This window comes from Marmota marmota, unplaced genomic scaffold (genome assembly GCF_001458135.2).
Source record: "Marmota marmota marmota unplaced genomic scaffold, marMar, whole genome shotgun sequence".
Taxonomy (NCBI): Eukaryota; Metazoa; Chordata; class Mammalia; order Rodentia; family Sciuridae; genus Marmota; species Marmota marmota.
Window position 1 is genome coordinate 14,572,653 of NW_025999853.1, and position 26,908 is coordinate 14,599,560.

General features: G+C 31.4%; 1 protein-coding gene across 4 annotated transcripts in view; it reads left to right on the forward strand.

The window, feature by feature from the left end:
• The window catches only part of Cdk17 (cyclin dependent kinase 17), a 94,299-nt gene extending 69,300 nt beyond the window's left edge, over positions 1–24,999 (forward strand). For 2 of the 4 annotated variants that reach the window (XM_048803619.1, XM_048803610.1), the window contains exons 7-17: positions 5,100–5,156; positions 6,402–6,516; positions 7,400–7,494; positions 7,736–7,798; positions 10,209–10,332; positions 15,351–15,471; positions 17,673–17,770; positions 18,271–18,376; positions 20,113–20,155; positions 21,223–21,313; positions 22,646–24,999. In XM_048803619.1, coding sequence (XP_048659576.1) covers positions 5,100–5,156; positions 6,402–6,516; positions 7,400–7,494; positions 7,736–7,798; positions 10,209–10,332; positions 15,351–15,471; positions 17,673–17,770; positions 18,271–18,376; positions 20,113–20,155; positions 21,223–21,313; positions 22,646–22,761 — 1,029 coding nt within the window. In that variant the 3' untranslated portion in view covers positions 22,762–24,999. The remainder of the gene's footprint in view (positions 1–5,099; positions 5,157–6,401; positions 6,517–7,399; positions 7,495–7,735; positions 7,799–10,208; positions 10,333–15,350; positions 15,472–17,672; positions 17,771–18,270; positions 18,377–20,112; positions 20,156–21,222; positions 21,314–22,645) is intronic. The other 2 variants (XM_048803613.1, XM_015482910.2) reach the window with 2 other exon arrangements.
• Positions 25,000–26,908: the final 1,909 nt, after the last annotated feature.

The following is a 26,908-nucleotide window of genomic DNA, read 5'->3' on the forward strand; positions in this document are numbered from 1 at the left end:
TGGGGGTGGGGGGAGGAGGGATCAAACCCAGGGTCTCCAGCATACTAGGCTCTACCAATGAGCTACATTCCCAACCCTTACCATGCAGTTCTTGAAACTGTCATTTTAAAAGAGTTGTCTTTTGTAGTTTACATGAAATTAAACAGTGCCCTCTAATGAATGTTAAGTGATTGGAGTTTTTGTTATTGCCACCTATTCCTACTCACTTACCATGTTTTTGATTTTGAATTTTGGCTTATAAATTTCAGATTAATCATGCCACAGCTGTATTTTGTTTCTATCCATGCATCCCTTTCATTACAATCTATCTTACTAAGCAAATTGTTTTTGATATATATTTGAAAATTATTCTTCAAAATGAAAAATCTTTACCTTGTGTTGATACTGGAAGGGGCAGACGAGAGGCATATGAAAGTTAGGGGTAATGGAAAGCAGGTGGGAAAAAGAAAATTATTTTTCATAACAGTTAGAATTCAAGTTTACATAGGTGCTGTATTCATTATGTATCCAAAAACTAGATTTTTTTTTCCCCCTCAGTGAGGTCTGTTATTTATAGAATTCTGAACCTCAGGGGGTTTATGTATGAAGAAGAAGGGTGAGGTTAGGAATGGATGAAAAGCAGTTGGGGAAAAAAATATTCTTCACATGTGTTAGGAGTTTACATTTCCATGGATAATATACCCTTTTTCTTAGGTAGAAATTAAGAAAATTAGTTATAGAATTCTTTTTTGCTGGACGGAGTAATAGGGAAGGGTCAGTTAGATCTATAAATTCATGATCATTTACTTTAAGTGGACCCTCAGTTTTGCCTTTCACGTTGTCTTTCTTTGATTAAGTCTTTTCACTCTAAGCAAGGAGCTGATCTAGTTTTAGATTCACAGAGAAATTACAAAGATAATACAGTGATTTTTACCACATACCCAGTTACCCCTATTATTAACAATGTTCCTTTAATTCATTTTTTACAACTAAGGAACCAATATTGGTACATTACTATTTACTAAACTCCACATTTTATTCAAATTTCACTAGTTTTTTACTACCATCCTTTTTCTGTCCAAAGATTACATCCAGGATACCATGTTAATTTAGTAATCATATCTCATTAAAGATAACTGGTTACTGAATTGGGAAATGCTATTTAATAGTTATTTATGGTTGGTAAGAAATGAAGTATTAACACAGTTAAATAAATATTAGACTAATGGGACTCTTCTATGCTGATAGTCAGAATTCATCAGAGTTTTGTTGCATTTACAATAATGGTGTACCCAGTAGAAGTTTTATGAGACTTATAAGTGTAACATCAGTAGAATGAAAGTCTATATATGAAAATTTGTGTCATTATATTAAAATGATAGATTAGGTACATTTTAAATGTTTATCTTCCCACTGTGTGGATTCCTCATTCCTAGCTCAGCAGTATAGATTACATGTATTCATTTCTTATTTCTAAGAGCAAATGAGAAAATAGGGCATCAAGTCCTGATATCTCACAAAATAATAAATAATAAAAGTGAGGTTCACTTCCACACACAGTTTACCTTTGACAGAATTGGCAAGTATCATGATGCTGATAAATTTTGTAAGAAAAAAATGACCAAATAGAATTGAGGTTTTCAGTCTCTTATCTGGCCCCACATATCAAAGAGTAAAACCCATTGCTGTCAGATACAACAATTTAATAATTCTCACAGGGAGGGAAGTGGGTGTTTGGAAAAAACCTCCTGCTGTTCCCAGTGTTTTTCAATACATATTCTATTTTAACATGGCATCTGTAGAACCTCAGCATATACTTCACTTGTTCTAAAGCTAAATTAGAACCGCATCTCTAGCATATTAATACATCTGTATTACTGTGGTGCATGAATTATGTTGTTAGAAACAAAGACGATTAGAAATCTCTCATTACACTTGATACTGCTTACAAATTACACTGAATTATAGGAAGACCTATTATAAGTTGTAATTTATTTTATTTATGTATATTGTTAGTATTTGTGTGCTTTTGCTATAAGAGCCATCTCATTAGGAATTCGCTTTGGACTGCCAAAAAGTGAAGTATTTTCTTAGAACAATGAAGTATCAGAAAAATGATCTTCTTCTGTCTGAAAAACAGAATTAAGGGTGTTTTCAATATTATATTAAAATATAAAGCTTATTTTACCATTTTTTAGCTATTATTTCTGTTTAAAGGTGCAACTCAAGTGAACTCATGAAAGTGGGAATCATCTGTCTTCTTCACTGTATGCTCAGCACCTAACATTGTGCTTGGTAAATGAATAAATGAGCTTTGTCCTCTGTCCTCTGAATAATTTCTGTAGGAGAGCATGTCAACAAGCTAGTCATTATATCTATTGTTAATCTTGTCATGTTCAGCAGATAAAAATGCAAGCAAATTTTTCTAAAAATTCCATTGAAAAATTCAGTAATTATAATAATTACTATTTAGATATTATTAAAATGGGGGGAGGATATTAGGGTTTATTTTACTTTTTGCATTAGGATCTGATAGTTCACTAATGTAACTGCCTTTTGTTTGAATTCTCTGCCTGCCTGCATGGGTGGAATTCAGTAGTGCTATTTGTATTATAGACTGATTATTCAAATTTAACTTCATAATTATTGTATGGTATTTATGTTCTTTTTTAGATATATACTTTTTTTCAGTTGACACACAATTTTACATATTTATGGTATATTGACATTTCAATACACGTATAAATTGTGATGATCAGATGAGAGTAATTGGCGTATCTCTCTCCCCTTAAATATTCATTATTTCTCTTGTGTTGGGCACATTCAGAATTCTCTCTACTAGCTGAAATACACAGTTAATTATTGTTAACCAGTTACTTTTGTTTTTAAAAAACAGATTTTTTAGCATATTCTAATGTCATTAAATTTTATTCTCTGAGGAGTGCTGTAGTCTTAAATTTTTCATGTATCCTTTACAAGTTATTCCTTACATTTTATATATACATAAAACCTCTAAGGCATTTTCATCTTTAAAACCATTAATTTATAGTCAGTACACTATGTAATCTTTAAAGCAAACTTCATTGTTTTTGTCATGGTCACACTAGACCAAAGTGTATTTCATGTTAAGGGCTTACTAATATTCATTTAATATAAAGGAATGAATAAGAAAATTTCCCTACTACTGAAAAGAAAAAGTTTCTAGTTTACAGTCATATCTTCTTATATACTTCTCATTTTTATAGAGAACGACTATTCCCCCTCAGGGATACTCATTGTTTTGTTCATAGTGGCTGATGTTTGTTCTCAATATAGTGTCCCCCCCAAGTAAAAGATGACACAAGACTTAAAATTCAAGGGAAAAGTGCAGTAGTTCCATATTTGTGAATTTAAACATCTGAATTCCCAATATAGGTATAAGAAAATAATGACATTCTATCATGGTTTTTGTTAACCTTGGTAATTAGCAGTTTTATATAAAGTGAAAAATTATTGGAATCAGGCTGTCATATACCAGAATGGGCTATTAGCCACATTTTCCATATTGAACTTCAAAACTTCATTTGTTTCTGGAAAGTGTTGTATCTTGTAGTTTTACCTCATTATTCTGCATAGTTATTGGCAGTAGAAAGCAAAAATTTAGTAAATACTGAGTTACATAAAAAACAGTACCTGGGTAGGTAGTATATGATGGTTCTAAATCTTCATTTTTCTAATTTAATGTTTTTCATGAAAAACATAGATAGATAGATAGATAGATAGATAGATAGATAGATAGATAAAACGGTTTAAAAAAAGGCAAAAAGAAGCAGTTCTTTAGTCATTGTAACAAAAGGATAAAAACAATTCCTTTGAGGGACCTCTTCTACTTTTGGCCATTCAACTTTTGAACAGTTTAACCTTTTGTCTGAAGTGATAAGTGATGCCAGGTCTAATCATTAAGTATCATTTTTAATTTATTTGAAAGCTCCAGAAAAATCGCATATTTGATTCTCTAGGGTTTGAGTATAGTGTAATATTTAATGATACTAATATAATTTGTATACCTGTGAAAACTGAAGTTATACATTATTTCCTTTTACTAGCTTTTTTTTTAAGGACATTAGCATCATCTAAGAAGTGAATTTTTCTTTAGATTGTTATTGTCTTTTCTACTATTGCAAAGGGATTCTAGAAAACAATTTAAAGGAAATTCTTATTCTTGGCTACCATTTACTTTTTTAAAAAAATTCTGGTCTCTTAGTCCCTAATTTTCTACATATATATTGTTTTTCCAAATCTTTGGTATTAAGGTTGCTTATTTTGTTTTAAAATATGTATTGGATATATTGGGTTTCCATGACACATTTGGGTATATTCCAACTACCTCGTTTATTGACTCCACACAAAAAAGCGCAAATGAGTTTAAGGTTTAAAAGCAAGGGTTTGAGAACTCACTTTTAAAGCTTTTGAGGGGATTGAGACTTATGTTGCTGCTTTTGGGTTTGCATTTTTTTCTTGATCCATAGTAGAATGTAATTTTCTGTTTTCTTTTTCATTGCGTTTTGATTGGAGAACCTGAAACAAATAGCATCTGTTGTTTTCCAAGTCTCCATAGGAATTCAAAGATTGGTTGGAAAATTATTATGTGATTTTGTTAAAAGGAAAATCAAATCATATTTTTTAAATAAGATTCTTTGGTATCTTAAAATTTAAGTCTGTGGTATTTAAAAATCTGGGGTCTTGGGCTGGAGTTGTGGCTCAGTGGTGGAACACTTCCCTGGTATATGTGAGGCCCTAGGTTCAATCCTTAGCATAGCATATAAATAAATAAATACATACATATTGACAACTAAAAATATTTAAAAAGAAAATTTGGGATCTTAAAATAGAACAAAATGTTCACAGCAGACCATTATACAGTCCATACATAAGTTTAATTATGAATATTGATGCTTTAGATCCTTTCAGCATTTCAACATCAAATATATTTTGAAACTTGATAGATGTCCAATAGTTTGAATGTAAACAACCTTTTGTATTCTTAGACATTTTATATTTGGAGAGTTTTAGAAGTTAAGGGAAGAAATGAACTACAATTTTAAGAATAAATACTCAATTTATAATTGTTTTGCTTTCAGTCAGAAATTGGGTTTGGGAAAATGGAAACCTACATCAAATTGGAAAAGCTTGGGGAGGTAAGTTAATTCTTATTTTAAAAATGCAAGACTTCCTTTTTCATCCTCAAAGTCCTTTATTAGTGTATGATTTCGCCAACCTAGAAAATTGTGAATATGATTTTATAAAAGATTGTATCTTGCTTTGAAAAGGTAACCGAAAATTAGGAGGAATAAAACCCTAAATACTTGAAAGTATCCTCTTGAAAAGGTAACCGAAAATTAGGAGGAATAAAACCCTAAATACTTGAAAGTATCCTATCAGTTTGAGAGGAAATGAGCACTTTTTTTTTTTTTTTAAGTTGTAGTTGGACACAATACCTTTATTTTATTTATATGTTATGCTGAGGATCGAACCCAGGGCCTTGCACATGCAAGGTGAGCGCTCTACCACTGAGCTATAACCCCAGCCCAAGAAATGAGGATTTTTAATAGGCTTAAAATCTTTTATTGAAACACAAAGTATCGTGCTTTCTTGGTAACAAAATGGGCATCTATTTGTTAGCCTCCTGGAAGTCTCCTGTCCGTACTGTTGTGGGAAATTGCATGAGTTCAAATTTCTGAAAAATAACTTTAGAAATAAAAACATTTCATTGAAGGATAAGGAAGTCTTAAAAATGTAGTTTTCTTGAACTTGTCACTACCTGTAATGCTAATTTAGAAACATTCTATCTTCCATAGTAAGAAAGGGCAAGAAAGTAATAAATAAATAAATAGTGAGAAACAATAAAGAAGTAATAAATAATAAATAGCAAAGAAGAAAATAATGGACTTAGTTGATAGGGAAGCTTCTTTTCTTTTTTAAAAGGAGAGTTAATGTGCTAATGTGCAAAGATTTTGAAAAGTCTGGAAACATGGGTAAAACTTTTTTTTTATTTAACAGTATATTTTCATTTAATGTGCTCAGTGTCCCTCAGTTTTCATATACCATTAGAGGTAAAGCATCTTTGATTTTAAAACTGTTGATCCAAATATTAATTTGAAATAAAGTACAAAAAATGAATTAAATCTCTATATTTTTATACTTTTGAGACACTTTGTAAAAGGCGTTATATAATCACGGAAGCTGTGTGTATGGAACTGAAAGTTTTCTTTGCTATAAGAAAAACTAATATTGGACATTGTGGAGTTTTCTTTGCAAGATGGAATTCAACATGCTTAAATTTCAGAAATTCAGTTAATTTTTATTATCAGTTATTTTATAATTTTTTTATTGTTAGAATCTTAGGATACTCTTGACTTGTTCTTCAAAAATATATTTTATAGGGTACATATGCAACAGTATATAAAGGAAGAAGTAAACTGACAGAGAATTTGGTGGCATTAAAAGAGATCCGTTTGGAACATGAAGAAGGTGCACCCTGTACGGCTATAAGAGAAGGTATTTTTATGTAAAACATTTTTAAACCAAAGTTGTATAAGAGTATATTTTTAATGAATAAAAGCAGATATCAAAATAATAGGTGACTGGAAAATATAATCAGACCATTAAAAAGTTATTTCTAAAACTAACATGTTCAGTAGAAAGAAATTAATTTTATTATTATATAATGAAATACTATGAAGTCATTAAAAGCATTGATATAGATAAATACCTGATAGGGAAATTTTACATATTGGTACATGGGGAACATGGTAACTAAATTAGCTGCATATATTAAATATAAGAAATAAATATACTGTATACATGTCATGATACCATTATATTTAAAAAGTGAATTTTTCAAAATTTGTTTGAGCCAGGCATAGTGGTATATGCCTTTAATCCCAGTGGTTCAAGAGGCTGAAGCAGATTCGCAGCCACCCTTAGCAACTTAGCAAGGATGTAAGCAACTTAGTTAGACCCTGTCTTAAAATACAAATTATAAAAAAAGAAGGAGTCTGGGTATGTGTCTCAGGTTCAATCCCTGGTATCAAAGTAATAAATAAAGAGATGAATAAGGTTTGAGCAATGTGGAGGAAGAAAGCATATCTTTTATTCTATCCAAATTAACCTCAAAAAGTTAACATTAAAGAGAAGAACAGAAGATGGAGAGTTGTAATATTGGAGACGACTTCAGGTACTAAAATATCAAAACTCAAAACCATAAGAAAAGGAAAAGTTGATATGTTCAGTTTTTCTACCACTAATCCCCTTTGCAATTTACTGTTTTAGACTTAAGAGGATATTAAACACAGTTGGTTCATACATTAAATTTACTTCAAGATTTTGTAAAGACTGGCTTCCACAGACTAAATAATTGACTTTCTTTTCTGTTTTACAGTTTCACTCTTAAAGGATTTAAAACATGCAAATATAGTAACCTTACATGACATTGTTCACACAGATAAATCTTTGACTCTGGTCTTTGAGTATCTGGTAAGCATTTAAAAAAAAAATCAGTATTTATTTTTACTTTCGTAATAGAAAATTAGACTTTTTTTTTTTAACAGTCCCAGAGATGTTGTTTATTTGTTGATATATAATTAGATTATGTGGTGCATTCTATATCTTTTCTTGAAAAACAATTTTCTTAAAAAAATTAAATACTATTAAGTGAATCAGCCATGCATCTTGAAAATTGTGTTATCATGTAGTAAAATGCTGGGGTTTTTTTCAGGATAAAGACCTAAAACAGTACATGGATGACTGTGGGAACATCATGAGTATGCACAATGTAAAGGTATGTTTATTGTGTAATTTTCAAGTATAAAGAAAGATGAGCTATATTGTGCAGTGAAATATACCAACCTTATAACCAATCTTCAGAATTTTCTGAATGGCATATTTACTCAACTTTTGTTTACTATATTATAGATTCTTAGGATCATATCTTTTTTGTAGAACTGGTTCATTTAAAAGTCTTTTAAAAAAATTATTTTTGATATTTTCTTTCACATTGCAACTGATTATCCTACATGTAGAATATATCTGCAGGTATATTTTGCTTTCTGAAAAAAAAAATTCAAATGTTTAAATACAGATGATGGGTATATTCTGCAAAAGGCCACCTTTAAATGGTAAACTCCCTCTAATATATTTAAAATGGTATTAAATTATAAAAATAACAACTCCTTTTCAGGGTTATGTATTATGAGAAAGGGTTATAAGTAAGGCCAGAAACATGTAGGATAACTATCTGTATTGTCAGAAGGAATAGTTAAGATATTGTGCTTTTTTAGTACATCTAAAAATTCAAATAATGCTAGAGAAGTTTGCTGTAATAATCAGATCCAGAAGAAACCCAGAAGTTATTAGATAAATAAAAGTATTTGACATACTTGTGTTCTTAGAGACTTCCTTGTTCTTAGCAGTATACTTTAAATTGGCAAAGATTTATTTGTCCAAACTTCGTCAACAGTTTATTGGAACCTATTTTGAAAATAGACTTACTCATCTTGTGTGCTTGAGACCTTTCTAATTCTGTAGATAGTAACTTAGTAACTTTAAATGTACTTGTTTACTTTTTTCTTTTCTTTAAATAGTAAATTTGGTGAATATAAAGGAAAGCCAGTTTCTGTTACAAAAAGAGAGCTGGGAACATATGGCTAGCACATTGCTAAGAATTTTAGAACAAGGCTTTAAAAGTATTTCCATATACATTCCATGAAGATTGTTTTCATTATAGTTTACATTTTACTTTGCAAGGTGTTGTAAATGCTATTTTTGTATATCTTCTTAGTTTTTTAAATTTTGTTTTTTTCTGCTTTTATAATAGCACTAATTTGGAAAGGAAGTAGTCTATAAGTATCATAATTTGACAGGTTTGAAAAGTTTGTATCTTTTAAGTCAGGTCTAAATATTTTGAAAGTATTTTATTGGTTGTTAAAATTGCATTTAATGTTTTCCAAATGTAACAGGAATATATTGAAAGGTAGCTATGTTCACCACTATAACCCTAATGCAACCCAACAGGAGTATATTAAAATAGTAATTTTAGAGTTTTCAAAACACATACATGAATATGTGGAGTCTGAAGACTTTGCTGCTTATAATTAATTCAGGTCAGACATGATGGTGTATACCTACAACCTCAGCTACTTGGGAAACTGAAGTAGGAGAATTGCAAATTTGAGGCTAACTAACCTGGGCCATTTAGTGAGACCCTGTCTCAAAATTAAAAAGAGTCTGGGGCATAGCTCCATGGTAGAGTGCCCCCTGAGTTCAATCCCCCATACACCCCCTTCAACAAAAACAAAAAAACACCAAAGACATTCATGCCTTTATTCATCCAATGCCTTGACTTATTCTTGGTATTCAGATGCCATGTTTTTCATACAAGTGAACCAAAGGTACCTATTGAATCTTCTGTACTTAAGGTTTTCTTTGTTTTTTGTTGTTTTTTTTTTTGCTAATCCCAGAAAATCAAGATGTGTTCCACATCTCTCTTTTCACCAAAATCCACAACAAAACCTGTACATTAGCCTTATAGGAATTGCTTTTTTCAGAGTCATTTAGAGCATTAGAGTGCATTACCCCTTTTTGAATCACAGCCAATTTTGAAGACTGAGTAGGAGGTGCTGAAAGTAAAGTATCCAGGAGGTGGGTGCTAAAAGCTGGTTAAATTATTTTTATAACCAGTAATTTTCCAGAGTATGCAGCCCTATTCTCTTTGATACCTGAGGCTTTATTTAAAGCCACCAATTTCCATTCCTTTTTTAAAGGTACTGACCCAGATCAGATTATTTGTTTGTTTGTTTGTTTGTTTTTTAAAGGAAGGGAATAAGTGCCTGGGGGTGATTGACATACCAGAATTTTATAATCAAACTGTAAGCTTTAGTAGTATAAGTTTGAGGATACATTTGTTTAGGCTGCTTTCTCTAATAAATGTGCTATTACTACTAAGACAAAATTTCATTATATTTACAATATTTTCATAGATACTGTTGACAAAAAAGATGCTTCAAATTGAACAATAAACTAAAATTCAGAAAACAACTCAAAATATAAAAGGCATTGTCCTTAAAATGATACAATTTCTTTTTTCTTTTACTATTCTAGACCAGTTGCTTTTGTGCTTACCATAGCTTATGCTAATACCAAAGTATGTCTCAATATCTGTAAAACTAATTTTTACTTATTTGCTTTTGTAGCTGTTTCTATACCAAATTCTACGTGGTTTAGCATATTGCCACAGAAGAAAGGTGTTGCATCGAGACTTGAAACCACAGAACCTCCTCATTAATGAAAAAGGAGAATTAAAGCTAGCAGATTTTGGTATGGAATGATGAAATGTTTATAAATACTTCCAGGTGATTATGTATGGAGAGATTGCAATAAATCACCAAGTCAGTCTTAAAGCAGGAGATGGAGTCATCTTTATTCAAAGGCGGGTAGGACACCAGCTGGCAGGACAAGGGCAGGCTTCTAGTCTACACTCCTCAACCCCTTCCAGGGATTAGAACAAATCTTTTGTAGTTCAAAACCACAAGTAAAGCATATTAGTACATTAATCATAAATGGCTTGTTGCTATGATTCAAAACCATAAACAAAAATCATGAGATCTAAAATCATAAGCAGAGGGTGGGGGAGTGGATCAAAACAACCCTAATTGAATACAATTTAAAGAATGGTTACTAACAGCTAGACAAACATTCTCTGACATTTTAAGCAGTTAGGGTATTACACAAGTACAATGCATCAGAATGGCCATTTTGTGTTGCTAAATATGCTAAGCAACTGTTAGTGGGTACAGAGGCAGAGTTTTCCCATGGGAGAAGCATTTCTTACATGACATGAAGTCTCAGGGTAACATGGATCTGTTTGGTCATTGCCCATATAGCCTGGCCCATAACAGTTAGGTTTAAAAGAATCTAACTCTTGTCACAATGTGTTATCACTTTCCTGTAACTTTGGAAATTTTCTCTGTAGCCCACTGATCCATATTTGACAGAATTTTGTGGGTGGTTCATGTTGGTTTGTTAGCAACAAATACTTAGAGGTGTCTCAGGTGTGGCCCATTGACCCCAGGTTCCTGAAACCCTTTCAGGGAGTATCCAAAGGTAACGTATATTATCAAAAGTACACTAAATGTTATTTGCTTTTTTGCTCTATCTTAATATTTGTACTGTTGATCCAGAAGCAATAAGGATAAAACTGCTATTTCCTTAGTATATGTTCAGGCATTGCCACCTAAGTATGTCATTGTGTTTTTCGCCACTGCATATTCTTAGAGAACAATATCAGTTACACTTAAAATATTTTGCCAAGCAGTAAAATTTATTGATTTGATTAAATTTCTATCCTTGAGTACATGACTGTTTAATATTTTTGTATTTTGTATGTGTGATGAAATAGAAATATTAAAAACACATGTGCTGCACACAGAAATTCTATAGTTATCTCAAGGAAAAGTTTTTGTGGGATTTTTTTGGTACAAGCCTAACTAGCCCCTTTTTTCCAAGGAACACCATTTTTACTTCAGAAAATGACTAACAAATGAGTTATTCAGACTTTTTCTTGAAAATGAGTGAAGTAAGCCTGTCACTTCAAGGAAATCCACTGCGAATATTTCTTGCCAATAGTAAAATTCAGGTTTTTAAATAAAAATTAGATTTTGAAAATTTGGTTCTGCTACTTTAAGCTTTAATAGCTTTCCACTGCTTAGAAACTTTTCTGATAAGATCAGTGTTGATATTAACAAATAGGATTTTTTTATTTTGAAGAAATATATAAACATTTTAACCCATAACTCAAGAACTAATGTTTTTCCAGTTACTAGCACCTTATGTTATAGAATCATGCATGGTAAAAGATTCATTTAAAGTGCAAGACAGACCAGTGAATTTTAACAAAGGTATGAATAGTTCATTGATATAATTTCAGTTACCATACAACCTTGAAGAAACAATTTAATCTAATGTATGAAAGAACACTATCTATAATGATCAGAAAAAAACTATTAAAATGTTCCTCCTCTTTCTAAAAACTTCATATCTGTGTAAGATTTTATTTTCTTCCTATACCTATATAAATTATGATATATTGTAATATGTAATAAAGCAACATATCATAACAGATAGAATGCAAAAGCAAATATAGAATCCAGCTGTCTTCTATCAAAATAGACTTGTTTTATTTTGGAAAAAATTTTCATGAAAATGTTATTTGTGCTAACATTGTGAGAGGTATTTTTTAGTGAGTAAATGTTTTAATTTTCTCATCTTTTATGGCATATATCAGCAATTATCTATATAAGTAAAAATATTTGGGGTCCTTAATAATTTTTAAGAGTATAAAATGAGAATTTAGAAAACACCTTTCAGATATGAAAAATTGTGCTCTATATGTGTAATAAGAATTATAATGCATTTTGCTGTCATATATAAAATGAAAAAAAAAAAAGGAATAAACTGAAAAGAAAAAGAAAACACCTGAAAGGGTTTGCCTTTATGTGCTTACCACCATGACTGCATTTATTATATGCTCAATAATTTAATTGGTAGTTATTTACTTATGTCATTTTAGCTCATCTGATTTTAAGGAATTTGAAAGTAAAACAAAATTACATGTTCTTTTTGCATTTAGTAAATTGTTTCTACTAGGAAAAAAAAAGAAATTTGTAGAGTAGCTTTGAAATTTTTATGTTACCCTCAAAATACTTAGATAGAACTTAGTTTTAAAAACCCATGTAGTTTTCCAAAATTACATTTTTAATTTTTCATAAATTATTATAGTAGTTTCAGTTTTGGAAAATTTCACTAAATTTTATGAGTGTTTCAAGTTATTACTCAGATTAAAAATTTACTTATTAAATGGTAATTTCTATACTCAGTATTTTGCTATTTGTTTGAAAGGTAAATTTCTATTCCGATTTCCTTCCTTAAAACGGAAATGAGTGAGCCATCTATGTTTAAACAAAAAATTACAAGTTATTTGCATATACTTGCATAGATTATACAGTCTCTTTTTGAACCATAGTTTATGCTGTTATTTCCCTTTTAATTGTTCTCACCCCTCCTTCCTCCTTCTTTCTTTGTCAAGCTGCATTTACTGCTCTTTGTCCTCAATCCCAAAATGTATGGCAGTAACAGAGAAACCATGCTTGAATATTTGAAATGCAAAAGGAATGTCAAGGACCATCAAAAATCTACTTTTATCTGGGAATATTCTGAGTGCTTTAAATTTTGCCTCTAACTTCCTCAAAGCAAGCAAAGCAAATTTTATTTTTACATAGGCCAGTAAGAAATTCTGATTACTGCCAGGCACAGTGATGCATGCCTCCCAGTGGTTTGGGAGGCTAAGACAGGCTGATTACAAGTTCAAGACCAGCCTCAGCAAGTTAGCAAAGCCCTTAAGCAAATTAGCAAGATCCTGTCTTAAAACAATAGCTCAGTTGCAAAGCGCCCCTAGGTTAACTCTCCAGTAACAAAAAAAAAAAAGAGAGAGAAAGAAAAGAAATTCTGATTACTCCATGAAATAATACAGTCAACTTTGTCTCTGTTACTTTTGTTATCTGTTTATTTTATTGCATGGTAAATACACTTGGAGCTTCAAGTAAGGGTCAATTAAGTTTGAGTATTTGTACTGTAAGTTGTTCTTAATCTTTCTGAAAATCATACCTTTTTTTCGTGACCAGTGAAATTCAGAGGTCTAGGAATTATAATGTAGTCATTTCCATTAATGATAAAAAGTGGCTTGTATAATATCATGTGACATTTATAATTAGTTTGAGAGTTGCTTATTTCATTTTCATGCCAATACCGAAATTCTGATTTTAAAACAGGAACCTATTTGGACAAGCATGCTAGTAGTTCATGATCTTCTCAGGAGCAGGAGAGTAAAAGTATTGGGAGAACTATAACTGGCAACTTTCCAGAATGGTGTGCTATAGGATAAGCAAATTTATAGCTCTGTCCTTTGCCTCCTTGTAACCCATTCTTAGCATCTGAAAGTTGCCCTCCATCTTACTAATTACCAAAAATTATAGAAAAATTATTTGTTGGACTTATTTCTCAAAGTTGGGAGATTAAGAGCAAAATTTATAATTAATAAAATGGTGTCAGCATTGTTCCAGTTATACCTGTTAGCCATTATTCTAAACCAAAATAGTGTGTTGCCTCATTATTTAACTTTCTAGTATTATTTATGAGATTTTTATCCAATTTAATAATACTCTTGATATTTTTTATATTTGATATTTTAATCAGATATATAAACTTATATATAATAGAAATCTCAGCCTAAAAATGAATTTTCTCTTGTTTGAAATAAAATATATGGTAAAAATAAATTTATTTTCTTAAGATACCTTTCAAAATTGCTGCTTCTTTAAGTGATCAAAATTTAGAGGCTTTAAGAGATGATAATAACTCTAGTACTAATGACAAATAAAATTGGGAACTCTAGTCTTCATTTCTGGATAATTAGTGGATTCATATTAAATTGGCAAAGGGATAGCAAATGTTTTGCATCGTTTACAGCAATTAGTAATACTCAAAAGCAATGAGGTCTCTCTTAGTCTAAAATTATCTATATAACATAAAGTGTACAGAAAACATTGTAATTTGTTCTATGGAAACCTTTTCTGAATGGATTTCTGCAAGGAAATTGTCAGTAAACTCAACTGGACTATAAATGACTTGGATTTTTAATAAAAAATGGTACAGCAAATGAATGTTAGAATTAGGTTAAAAGGTGATAAAAGCTTATAATTGTGACAAGTAAAATTATGTCTCATTGTCATTGACCTATTTTGGATTAATTTAATTTCAGCTAGAAAATAATTTTGGCACCATGATTCATGGACAAATAGAAAATATTTTTTTTTAAGAGAGACAATTTTTTAATATTTATTTTTCAGTTTTCGGTGGACACAACATCTTTATTTCATTTTTATGTGGTGCTGAGGATCGAACCCAGCACCCGGCGCATGCCAGGCGATTGCGTTACCGCTTGAGTCACATCCCCAGCCCAAGGGAAAATATCTTTAGCTTAGGATAAGATAAGCTAAACATCTAGACATTATACCAGTGCATTCACCACATACAATTAAATAAAAATCTGTGGTCTCAGAATTATTATATTTAGTTTAATTAGATAATGATATTCTCACTGAAGACCCCATGTATCCAAAATTCATAAAACCAATTTTGTTGAAGCTTCAAGTAGCTATGGAGTAGCCGTTTTAGTATCTTTGTGAATGGAGTCATGGTGAGCATAGGGACTAAGAAATCCATTATATTCTTAATGGATTTTAGTATATTTAATTCTTTGTTTTCTTTTCCCTATGAAGGACTAGCCAGAGCCAAGTCAGTTCCCACAAAGACCTACTCAAATGAAGTTGTCACACTATGGTATCGGCCACCTGATGTGCTTCTTGGTTCCTCAGAGTACTCAACACAGATTGACATGTGGTAAATATGTATAGATAAAACATTATTGCCATTTACAATTTTGAAATAATGTAGCTGATAACACAGGGCAATGCTAATTGATGGTGATTTTTAAAGAGCCACAGCATAAGCAGTGAATAATTGTTCTGGCAAGGTAGCAAGATTATCTAAATTTAAATACCAATTTTACCACCTACAACAATTACATTATCTAAATTACTGACCTGTGCCTTAGTTTCTACATTTAAGGAAATGGGAACAGTTAACAATAACTACTTTAAAGCTCTGCAGATAATTGTAAGACCAAATTAGCTAACACATTAAAAAAAGGGAAAAGAACATTCAGAAGAGTGTTGACACATAGTAATTTAAAACAAAATTATTTTTATCATCATTTAACATTCATCAAAATCTACCAGTTTTAAGTTGTTCTAAAAGCAATAATCAAAACATTGTAGCCATCTTTCTTACACATCACCTTGATTGTGACACTCCTCTATTCAAATACCTTTGTGGCCAGTGCATTAATCTATAGATTAATCTAAGTTCACTTCTTAATCCAATATTTAAAGATTTCCATAAAATGTTTGTGAACTACTTTTTCCAACTATTTCAGACTATTTCTCAATATAGATATTCCCTTTTAACTAAATGGCCTACTCACTATACCTCAAAATAACCTGGGTTTCCCCATCTTTGCTTTTTGTGTTCATATCAGTTCACCCATCTTGTGTGCCTACTCTACTGCTCTAACCAGGGCTTGTGCCTCATAACCTTCAAAACACAGCTTTTCATAAATCCTTTCCTGAATACAACCTAGCCTCTTGATGCAATTTCTTCCTCTGAATGGTGATTGCGTTTATTTTAAGTATTCTTTGTGTACTAAATCATATACTTGTATTGTTGTCTTGAGCAGTTTTATAAAATCTTGTTTTGTATAACATTTTTCTCTTTTTAAAATCCCAATAAAATGCATAAATAAAATTTTCCATTTTAACCAATTTTCAGACATTAAGTACATTTACATCATTGTCCAACTATCCCCATCTTCAGAACTTTTTTCATCTTGCAAAATTGAAACACTGTACTCATTAAACAACTTCCTATTCCACTTCTTTCTCCAGTCCCTGAAAATTATCATTCTTTTTGTCTCAGAAATTGACAAAGTACCTCATATGAATGGAATTATACAGTATTTGTCTTTTGTGACTGACTTATTTAAACTTATTTCACTTAGTGTAATGTCTTTAAGGTTCATCCATGTTGCAGCATGTGTCACAAACATATTTTTCATACATTGTACATATTTGTCACATTTTGTTTATTGATTCATTTGAGTTGCTTCCGTATTTTAACTTTGTTAATAATGCTACTGTGAATGTGGTGGTACAAATATCTGTTCAAAATCTTGCTTTCATTTCTTTTGGGTATACATCTGGGAGTAGAATTGCTGGATCATATAGTAATTCTATTTTTAACTTTTTGAGGAACTACTGTACAGTTTTCCATATCAATCATAGCATTTTACTTTCTTTATAACATTTTAATATTTAACATTAAATTTTACATACTTTTATTATATTTACTAGGTTGTAAGATTTTAGTGGAAGGACTGTGTCACACAGCTGTGTTCACACAGCTCCTAGATAATAGTGACTGTTCATTGAGCCTTCCTCTTTCTCTTCTTTACACACACACTCCACCCTGCATCTACATATTCTACCTCTGCTTCCTGCTTTAAAAAGTCTTGTATTATTTGCTTCCCTTTATCCCTATGACCTTATGCCTTAGCTCAGGCCACCATTATCTCCCAGATTACATAACAGTCTCTTCATTTGTTTTTCCTCCTTCCTGTCTTGCCCCTTTTAGTGCATGGTCACACTATAGCTGATTCAATGAGAAAATAGTTCAAGCACTTAAAGTTTCAAACACATAGGAAGCATTCATTCACTATTAGTTATTATATTATTCCTTGAGGATCAGGCATAGGAGAGCTAGACATTTTAAGTTTTAAAAATGAATTAGCTTTATGAGCCATATGGATTTTGAGATGAATAGGGTAAACGTTAAATTAGTTGGATCTAAAAAATATCTCCACAGGAGGTTTTCTAGCAGGCTAATACAAAATCCTCCAGAGAGGCATTCTTTAAGGAAAAAATTCTTGTGCTTCATAGTATGTAAATGGATTGTTCATTTTTTCCTCTCTATGATGTATTTTAAAGGGGTGTCGGATGCATTTTCTTTGAAATGGCTTCTGGAAGACCTCTGTTTCCAGGATCAACTGTGGAAGATGAACTGCACTTAATTTTCCGACTACTAGGTAATAGGAGAAGTCTTTTTCCAATGATTTACACCTGCAATTGACTAGCTAGATTAAACTGTATCTCTAAAAAAGTATTTTTTAAAATATATTACTGAGACTCATCTAAATAGCTGTTATGTTTAAGAATTACAGTTAGCTTAATTATTATAGAGAGATCTTGCTAACTTCTTTTATGTACAGAGTTTCATCTTTGCAATAAAGATTCTTTGAAAGAGTAGAAGTATTATTGAAAATTGACCTTCAGTGTATTATTAAGGAATATTTCTAGCTTAGGTGGTGTCATCTGGATAGAAAAATGGCCAGACATCATAATATTCACAGTATCATTACACAGTCCAAAAATAAGCCCATAAGTATTTACTATTTCCATCATTTTAATTTCAGTTTAAATAAATTATCTAATAAATGTAAAATGTTCTCTGAGGCACTTTCTTAGTTTTGCATATATATAATTTCTATATATTATTTATAAATGTATAATTTTTTTTTAAATTTAGGAACTCCATCTCAGGAAACTTGGCCAGGTGTTTCTTCAAGTGATGAATTCAAGAACTACAACTTTCCAAAATATAAACCACAGCCTCTAATTAATCATGCACCCAGGTATTTTTTTTTAAGTGAAAAGGGGAGAAACTGTATGATTCTTTTTAACTGTTGGAAGTATTTCCCACAATAAAAGTTCCAGACAAATATGTAATACACACAATTCTTAAATATTTTGGGATCTAGTGTAATTAAATTTCCCCCTTCTTTTTGTCATACTAATTTTATAATTCAGTGACCAAAAATAAGTAAAATATGAAATAGTATTGAGCTGTAAATAAAATAAATATAAAACATATGTATTAGAATTCTAGAGTTTATCTAAATAGCTTCTTTTCCCAGAAGAAACATTAATTAATGCCTTATTTGGTACCATAAAAATCATGATAAAATTTTTGTTTTGCTTTCTATTTAATTGTTCTCTATTTACTCACAAAACATCTAAATATTAAAGTAAAATCTTGACTCCAATGTAAGATGACCCATCAGTATTTTGATCATCATTACTGGCATAATTTGTACTTGAAGAATATAAACTCTTTGACTCTTAAGCAAAATGAATGTCCCGAATGTTAGCAGTACAGTTGAAGTTTCTTCTCACACCTACCTCCAGATCAGTCCAGAACTATTTTTAAGTATTTCCATGTACTGATATTCTTATTGTGGTCTTTATTAATGAAGTTTTATGAAGTTACTATGGCACATTAAAATATCTAGCTGTTATTTTCAGCTAGACTTTCTTAGGAAGAATAGCAATATATGCTGGGCTTTTTAGTGTCTTTCCAAAGTAGTGTAAATCCTATTTTGGTCATACACACACACACACACACACACACACACACGTGTATATGTGTATATGTGCGTATGTATGCGGGGGACCAGGGGATGTCGAGAGAGAGTATGCCTGTGGTAATGTTCAGTGTAGAAGGTTGAAGGCCTGTGAAGCAGATTGTCCATGAACTTAGCACCTAGCTTGTTTGTGCCTAGGGTCTTCTGGGTATGTGCCAGAGTAGCAAACTACTGAGGACTAGAGGAGTCTTGAGAATGTCTGGGCTCCAATATCCATAGGAACCATTTAGAACACTCAGGGGAGAATATTTCTTTCAATTGTACTTTTATCAGCGAAAGGCAGTGTTAGATAGAACCTGTGATTTCTGATCAAGAGATAATCCCATTAAAATAATTCCTAACTCCACTACTGCTTATATTAATTTCATAACTATAATAAGCTTTCTTTATTAACTGTTGGCTTGGTGTTCTTTATTAATGAAGTTTTATGGCACCTTTAAATGCCAGCAGCTCAATACCATCCCATACCCAGTGCTGTAAAAATTTATTGAATGACTTGTCTCTGTGTTTATTTTGAACCACACTGATATATAGTTTGGGGGTCACTGTTTCTGTGTTTTTACCCATGTGATAGGAAAATGATGCTCTTGTATACTTTCCTTCACTGCAATACTATGAGAATTGATGTAATCCTTTGTTTTGACACAGAATAAATAAATAAATAAATAAATAAATAAATAATAAAATAAATAATAAATAACTCAACAGCTTTAATAATTTTTTCTTGAACATTGAAAATTTGAATTGAAGTTATTTATGTATGTTTTCTTCCATGACAAGATAAGCCTCTTCAGACTAAAACAGATTTGAGTGTATTTGAACTCAACAAGAGTATCTGTTTTAGGGCAGTTAAACTTAGCAAACAAAAATACTTGGGAAATAGTTTTATTTGAAAGGTGTCTATCAGCTAAGATAAAATTTACCAAGTTTTTTATTGTTCTATCTAGGTTAGACTCTGAAGGAATTGAGTTGATAACAAAATTTCTACAGGTAAGTCACATCTTATTTTGTAATTGTTAAATGAGTAGTTCAGCCACAGTTTCCTCATGTGAGAATGATATTATAATGATTGTGGTAGTGTCTAGCATGTTTCAAGAACGGGCTTAAGTTAAACATACACACATATAAACGTGTATGTGTGTGTGTGTGTATAAATCTATATCCATATGTGTGTGTGTGTGTGTGTGTGTGTGTGTGTGTGTGTGTATATATATATATATATATATATATATATAAAACATGTTTTCTCTTAATGAAGGGTCTGGGCCTCATTATGACCAAGAACAGTCTGAGGTAGTCAGCTGCTGGCATTGATCAATTCTGTCAAGGCAGTGTTCTCTGCAATTTATGATCTCTTTTGTTCTCTTTTTCCTTATACTTACTACCTTTCAGGATGCTGCAGCTCCAGATACCACTCATATTTCCTCCAAAGCAGGAAGAAGAGGGAGGATAAGGGTGGTACCAGCCATATTAACCATCTTATATCTTGAAAGCAAAGGCTTTCAGGTAGAAACCCCTGAAAGGCTTCTTCCCAAGTCTCATTGGCCAAAACAATAATTATAAAAGAGAGGCTGGGAATTGGGGAGCGAGATTGTCATAATTAGCCTAAACTTAGAAACAATCATGATTCATGATCCATCTGTCATTTATCAAGGAAAAAGGGGCAATGGATATTGGATAGGTAATTGAGACTGTCTGCCATAAAGACATTGAGTGTATTTTCCCTGGTCCTTTGTTATTCATGAAGAAAAGTAAAAGCAAATAGTTGAATATTTTAATTTTTCATCACTTCAGAAAATACAGGAATCTAAAGTTTTACTTAAGATCCAGACTTATCTTGAAAATGTAGAACTGAGATATAATTATTACTATATAATCTCAACAGCAATTCAAATTTGAGTGTATCTGGAGTACTCCAAATCAGTACTTGAAAAACAGTCATCATATTAACACAATCAAGATTTTTAAAAAATCTCTAAATACTAATTTTTCCTTTTCCAACTTTTTATAGTAATTAAGAGTAAAAGTTAATGAAGCAGTTCTTTGCTTTTTCACAGTATGAATCTAAGAAAAGGGTTTCAGCAGAAGAGGCCATGAAGCATGTATACTTTCGAAGTCTGGGCCCAAGAATACATGCTTTACCAGAAAGTAAGAAAATCCTTTTATATCCATTTGTCCAGTGTTGGGAAATGAGATGGATTAGAGGTTGCTAATTTTTAGAGATTGTTGCTGATTTTTAAATCTAAACATAGGTCATTTTCAAATTAGATCAAAATTTCTTAAAGAAAGGAACCACTATACAGTTTTCCAAACCAATTATATTATTTTCCTTTCTGGATAACACTTTAATGTATATTGTCACTATTCTGTAAGAAACTAAGAAACCAATAATACTTACGTATGGGTCATCAATCTTATTGGATTTAATTTGAAATATACCATCTATGATGGCATCCATAGGCCTAATGTAGCTTCAATTCAGTTAATAAGAGTGAATGATACATAAGATAGTTTACTTATGAAAGTACCTGCTTTAAGATATAAAGATGATTTTCCTTTCTAGGGATCACTCTGACTTTATTATCACTATGACAAGGATCAGTGTATTATCTGTCATTAAAATAACACATTTCCAATGCCTAAAGTAACTCCTCAGTTTTACTTGTGGATATTCTTTTTAAAAAATAGCCCATATTTTACTTTAAAAATGGAGTAAGGTAAGTGAGGAATTAGGAGAATTTGGGAACTGAGCTATGAAAAGCTTTCATTAATTCCCCATTCTCATTTACTAGACAATAGTGATTCACTAAGATTTACATAGCAATCAATATGCTAATTGAATAAGAAATCCTTAAGACTTTTTACTTAGCACTTATAAGATTGTTAAACATAAGACTACTTTCTGACAGAGATTGGAAATGAGATATGAATTACAGGTGACTTTTTAAAAAAAGTTTACATTTCATTATTAATACCAGATTTCATTTTGAGGTAAGTAGTACAAACCTACCTGTTCCATGTTTTTAACTAAAAATCTGAAGGTAGTTTGAGGACCTGATACTTTTATGCCATCATGAGATAGTGTTAAAGGACAATATTACTGGATATTTATATACTAAGAACCTGGAAATGCATTTTAATGAGGTCTCCCAACCTAGTAAATTTTGGAACAGATAACATAGGTTTTTGTCAGAGAAACACCTGCTTACACGGTACTTTAAATCAGAGTTGGGGGAAGAAGGGTTCTGAAAAGGGATTACTTCCTTTGGTTTCCTCCTGAAAATAGATTAAAAAAAGGCAAATCTTTGAGCAGGGTTATAGTAAGTGCAGTATAAATGTTTATTGGATTTAATTTGAAATATAAATATTTCAAATATAGTGGAATCACTATATAGTTTTCAAACACTTTTCTATGGCTGGATTGTATATGTTTCTAATAATGTTGACCTTCATCTAATGACTTTTGTCTGTACATTTTAGGCGTGTCAATATTCAGTTTGAAAGAGATTCAGTTGCAAAAGGACCCCGGTTTTCGAAATTCTTCTTACCCAGAGACAGGTGTGTTTGTCATAAACCATTTCACATGTCGATCATGAATTTTTGTGTGGACCAAGTTTTTGGTTTATAAATTGATCAGTAAAATTATTGATGTAAAAACCAATGTACAGTGCATTCCACAACTGTGTATGTTTAGCATTGCACGTACTCACTTTTCTGTATGATGTGGGCAGCTCAGTAAATCTTCAGAGAGAAATCTGACTCAGTCAAGTCAGGGATCCTGAAAGCTGCAGATGGCACAAGACCTTTTACAAGTAACCTGGCTTGATCACTGCACACGCCATCCCTGTACCTGAGGCAGAAGACACATCTTGTGCTTTCCTAGTCATCAGGTTCATCACTTCGAAGCATAGAAGCTGTAGACTGACCCCCGTCAACAAAAGGGTCATTTAAGACAGTGCTGATCACTCTTACCATGGAATATTAGCTTTTGCTGGTGGGAACATTAACTTCTTAGAGTCACCAAATACTGTATGTGGGATAAAACTGAACCTTGAACTGCCTCATAAAATGACTTTATATTTTAGGACATGGGAAGAACAGAAGACAGAGCATGCTCTTTTAAGTCTGATAACATGGTTTCAAGCCCAGCCCCCAGCCTTTCTTACCAATCAAGGACTCAGATTTGAAGGCAATTTTTTTCTTTTGGTGGACTTGGAATCTCCGTATGTCTACACTGTCCTCTTCACAGTGGAGTCTTTTTATTTCAGACCTACAGATTGTTTTTTATATTTGTTGTCACAGTGTGACAATTTTTTTGTACAGTCGGTTTTAAGGTCTTCTCTGCCATTAGAGCCAGTAGGTTACAGCTATTGATGTAACTGTAGCTGCAATTTTTGTGCAGGACTGAGAAACACAGTGCATTATTTATTGCGGAATCATTGCTGCTAAATAACTACTGTCTGTTTATTTAACACAACAGTTGAATGCCTGAAGAAGTTGCAGTGGCTTTATTATATGTGAATGCATCTGTTTCTCCTCACAAGTTGTTTTACTGCTGCATTTTTTGTTTGTTTTTAAAATTAAACTGCAGTGTTTCCTGAAATGTATATTTAGCTTTGCTTAACAGTAAAATAAGTGAGCCATGTTGAACATTCTTAAGTTTGTGCTACATAATTTCTTACGGAACATTGGCAAATAGAGTAGCTAAGAGATTGATAAGCACATTATGTTTAGGAGAGCATGTGACAGAAGTTGATTCAATCAAGTGAATACCTGATATTTTGGGGTTTTTACATTAAATACCAATAAATTAAAGCACCAAAATTATTTATTTTATCTATTTCTCATTTTAGAAATGTCTACTACATATTACTGGATATTTATATACTAATATACTTAACTGTTTTACATTGTGCTTTAATTTTAGTTAAAACTTAACCACATAAGTCTATTCTGAGATGAAAGGTATTGCTCATTTTCTTAAATACATTTATTAGAAACTAGGATGATACTTCACTGGGGAACAATTTTTTTTCATTTGGGGGCTGTGTGTTTCAATAACATTCACTTGGAATCAGCTAAATATTGTAATATGTCTTTGAAATGAGACATGAGAAATAACAATTGAGAGAAATGAGAACTTGGAGGATTGTGATAAAAAGCATTGAAAGGAATTATCTGTTTATCAGAGATATTAAATATTACAGTTTTAATTATGCATCTCCTTGAACATCATAAATACATTTTGGTGTTGGTAACAGTGTTTTTAAACCTTTGTGTTCACTTTTAAGGACTATTGTTTATTGCATCTTACAAACTAAATCTTAATTGGTATATTTTGAAATGGTCATGTAAATTTTGCCTTATATATCATGAAAATAGTCATAACTTAATTTTTTCCTGACATTCACTGTAAAACATTCAGGGGTCCTACCATTTCTGTTCAGGAAATCTTGTAGTTTATTGTTGTTATTTAACAGTATTAAGTGAGTTTTGTATATTTCATTTTAACTTTATTTGTGAATAGTGATTGTGGCATGTTTGGGGTTGTTATTTTAATATTTTATGATACTGAAATTTTCATTTAAAAAATTTTTCTGGAAGAAACAGATTTCATGTGTAATGGTAAATATTGGACCACTACTGCTTTTCACATTTGTAAATTGGTTTTATGTTAAACCCTGTAGCCTAACAAACTGCTGTTATTTCTAACTGACAGACATGTATTAATATTGTACTTTGCAGGTTATAAATATTATGTGGAAATTCCTCCATTTTGTTTTGAAATTTGTAATAACAAAATCTCCATGTTGTATAAAATGTGATTTTGTTGAGTCACAGTTTTTTCTTTGGGAAGAAGTCTGTGCAAAGTCAGATCATTTTCTTTAATGGTTCCTTTGTAAGATCATGAAGTCTCCTTGCCAAAAGAGATAGCTGCTTTATATTAGTGCTGGCATAATCTCTACTGTAATTTTATATAACAGCACTCTTAAATTTTCCATTTCATAGGATATATATTTGGTTTGTTGCAGTTTTGGCCTATGGTTATCTGTGTTTGAATCTTACATACTAAAGGTGAAGAAATACATCCAGTTATTACATAAAATTCTTGGTCATTGGAAGTTGTAGGGATGTTTCTTCACTTTGCTGAGGAATTTGGCAATCAAACAAGTATTTGTGGGGTTGTTTTTATTGTTTATTGGTACTTGAACATCATTCAGGTCCTGAAAACTGCTGTGAAGAGAATTCAAACTCAGAAATATTGAACCTTGAATACTTGTGAATCCTCTTAAACTGACAAGGTTCTTAAAGGTAAGAGAAAATGTCTCCTCTGTATCCTTTCCAAGTTGTGATGGTAACACACACTGAATCTATCACTCTAGGTAAATAGAGTGGCTATACTCTGATGTTTTATTAACTTAGGTTTGAAACACTACTTATTATCATGCTATAGTTATCTATCTTTTTGAATTAGAACAATTCATATAGGTATTTTTCTTTACATTTTTATGATGTTTAAGTGGCAATATTTTAACAGCTAGCAAGTGTACAATTCAGTGGCATTAATTACATTCACAAAGTTGTACGACATTTGTCATTATTTCCATAATTTTTCATCATCCCAAAGAGAAATTGAAGTCATTTTTAACCCCCGGCCCTCCGTCCCCAGCCCTAATAACTTTAGTCTACTTTCTTTTTCTATGACTTTGCTTATTTTAGATAGTTTAAGAGGAATCATACCATAATTTCATGTCTGGCTTATTTCTTTTGGCATGTTTTTATGGTTCATCCATTCATCCATGTTAAGCATAAATCCAAACTTCATTTCTTTTTGTGATTGAATAATACTCTATTATGAGTATATTCATTTTCTTTATCCATTCATCTATTGATGGACACTGCCTTTTAGCTATTGTGGATAATGCTGATATGAACATTGGTGTACAAACATCTATTCAAGTCCCTATTTTAAATTCTTTGGGGTATAATACATATACCCAGAAGTGGAATAAAATGCTATATTTAATTTTTTGTGGAGTTGCCAGACTGTTTTCTGTAGAATCTGTACTATTTTATATTTCCAGTAATAATATATAAGGATTTCAGTTTCTCTTCATCCTCACTAATACTTGTCATTGTCCCTTTTTATTAAAATATTCATCCTGATAGGTGTGAGGTAGTATCCCATTGTAACTTACATTTACCTAATGATTAATGATGTTGAGCATCTTTTCATGTGTTTTTTGGCCATTTGTATATATGTTTTAAAGAAGTATGTTTAAATACTTTAGCTATTTTAAAAGTAGGGTTGTCTTTTTGTTGTTGAGTTGTTAGAATTCTTTATGGATTCGGGACATCATAACATTACAAGTTATGTTACTTGTAATTATTTCCTCTTATTCTGGGGGTTTCTTTCACTTTCTTGAAGGTACCCTGGTGATGCACAAAAGTTATTAATTTTAAAGAAGTCTAATTTTTTTAAATTTTTGCCTATGATTTTGGTGCCATATTTAAGAAATTATTACCAGTTTCCCCAGATTATAAATATTTGACCCTATATTTTCTTTTAAGGTGTTTATATTTTTAGCTCTTATATTTAGGGTCTTAATCCATTTTGTATGTGTATAAAGTTAGGGTCCACCTTTTTTTGGGGGGGGGGGTACTAGGAATTGAACCCAGGGCACTTTACCACTGAGCCTCATCCCCAGCCCCTTTTTTATATCTTAAAGACAGGGTCTCGCT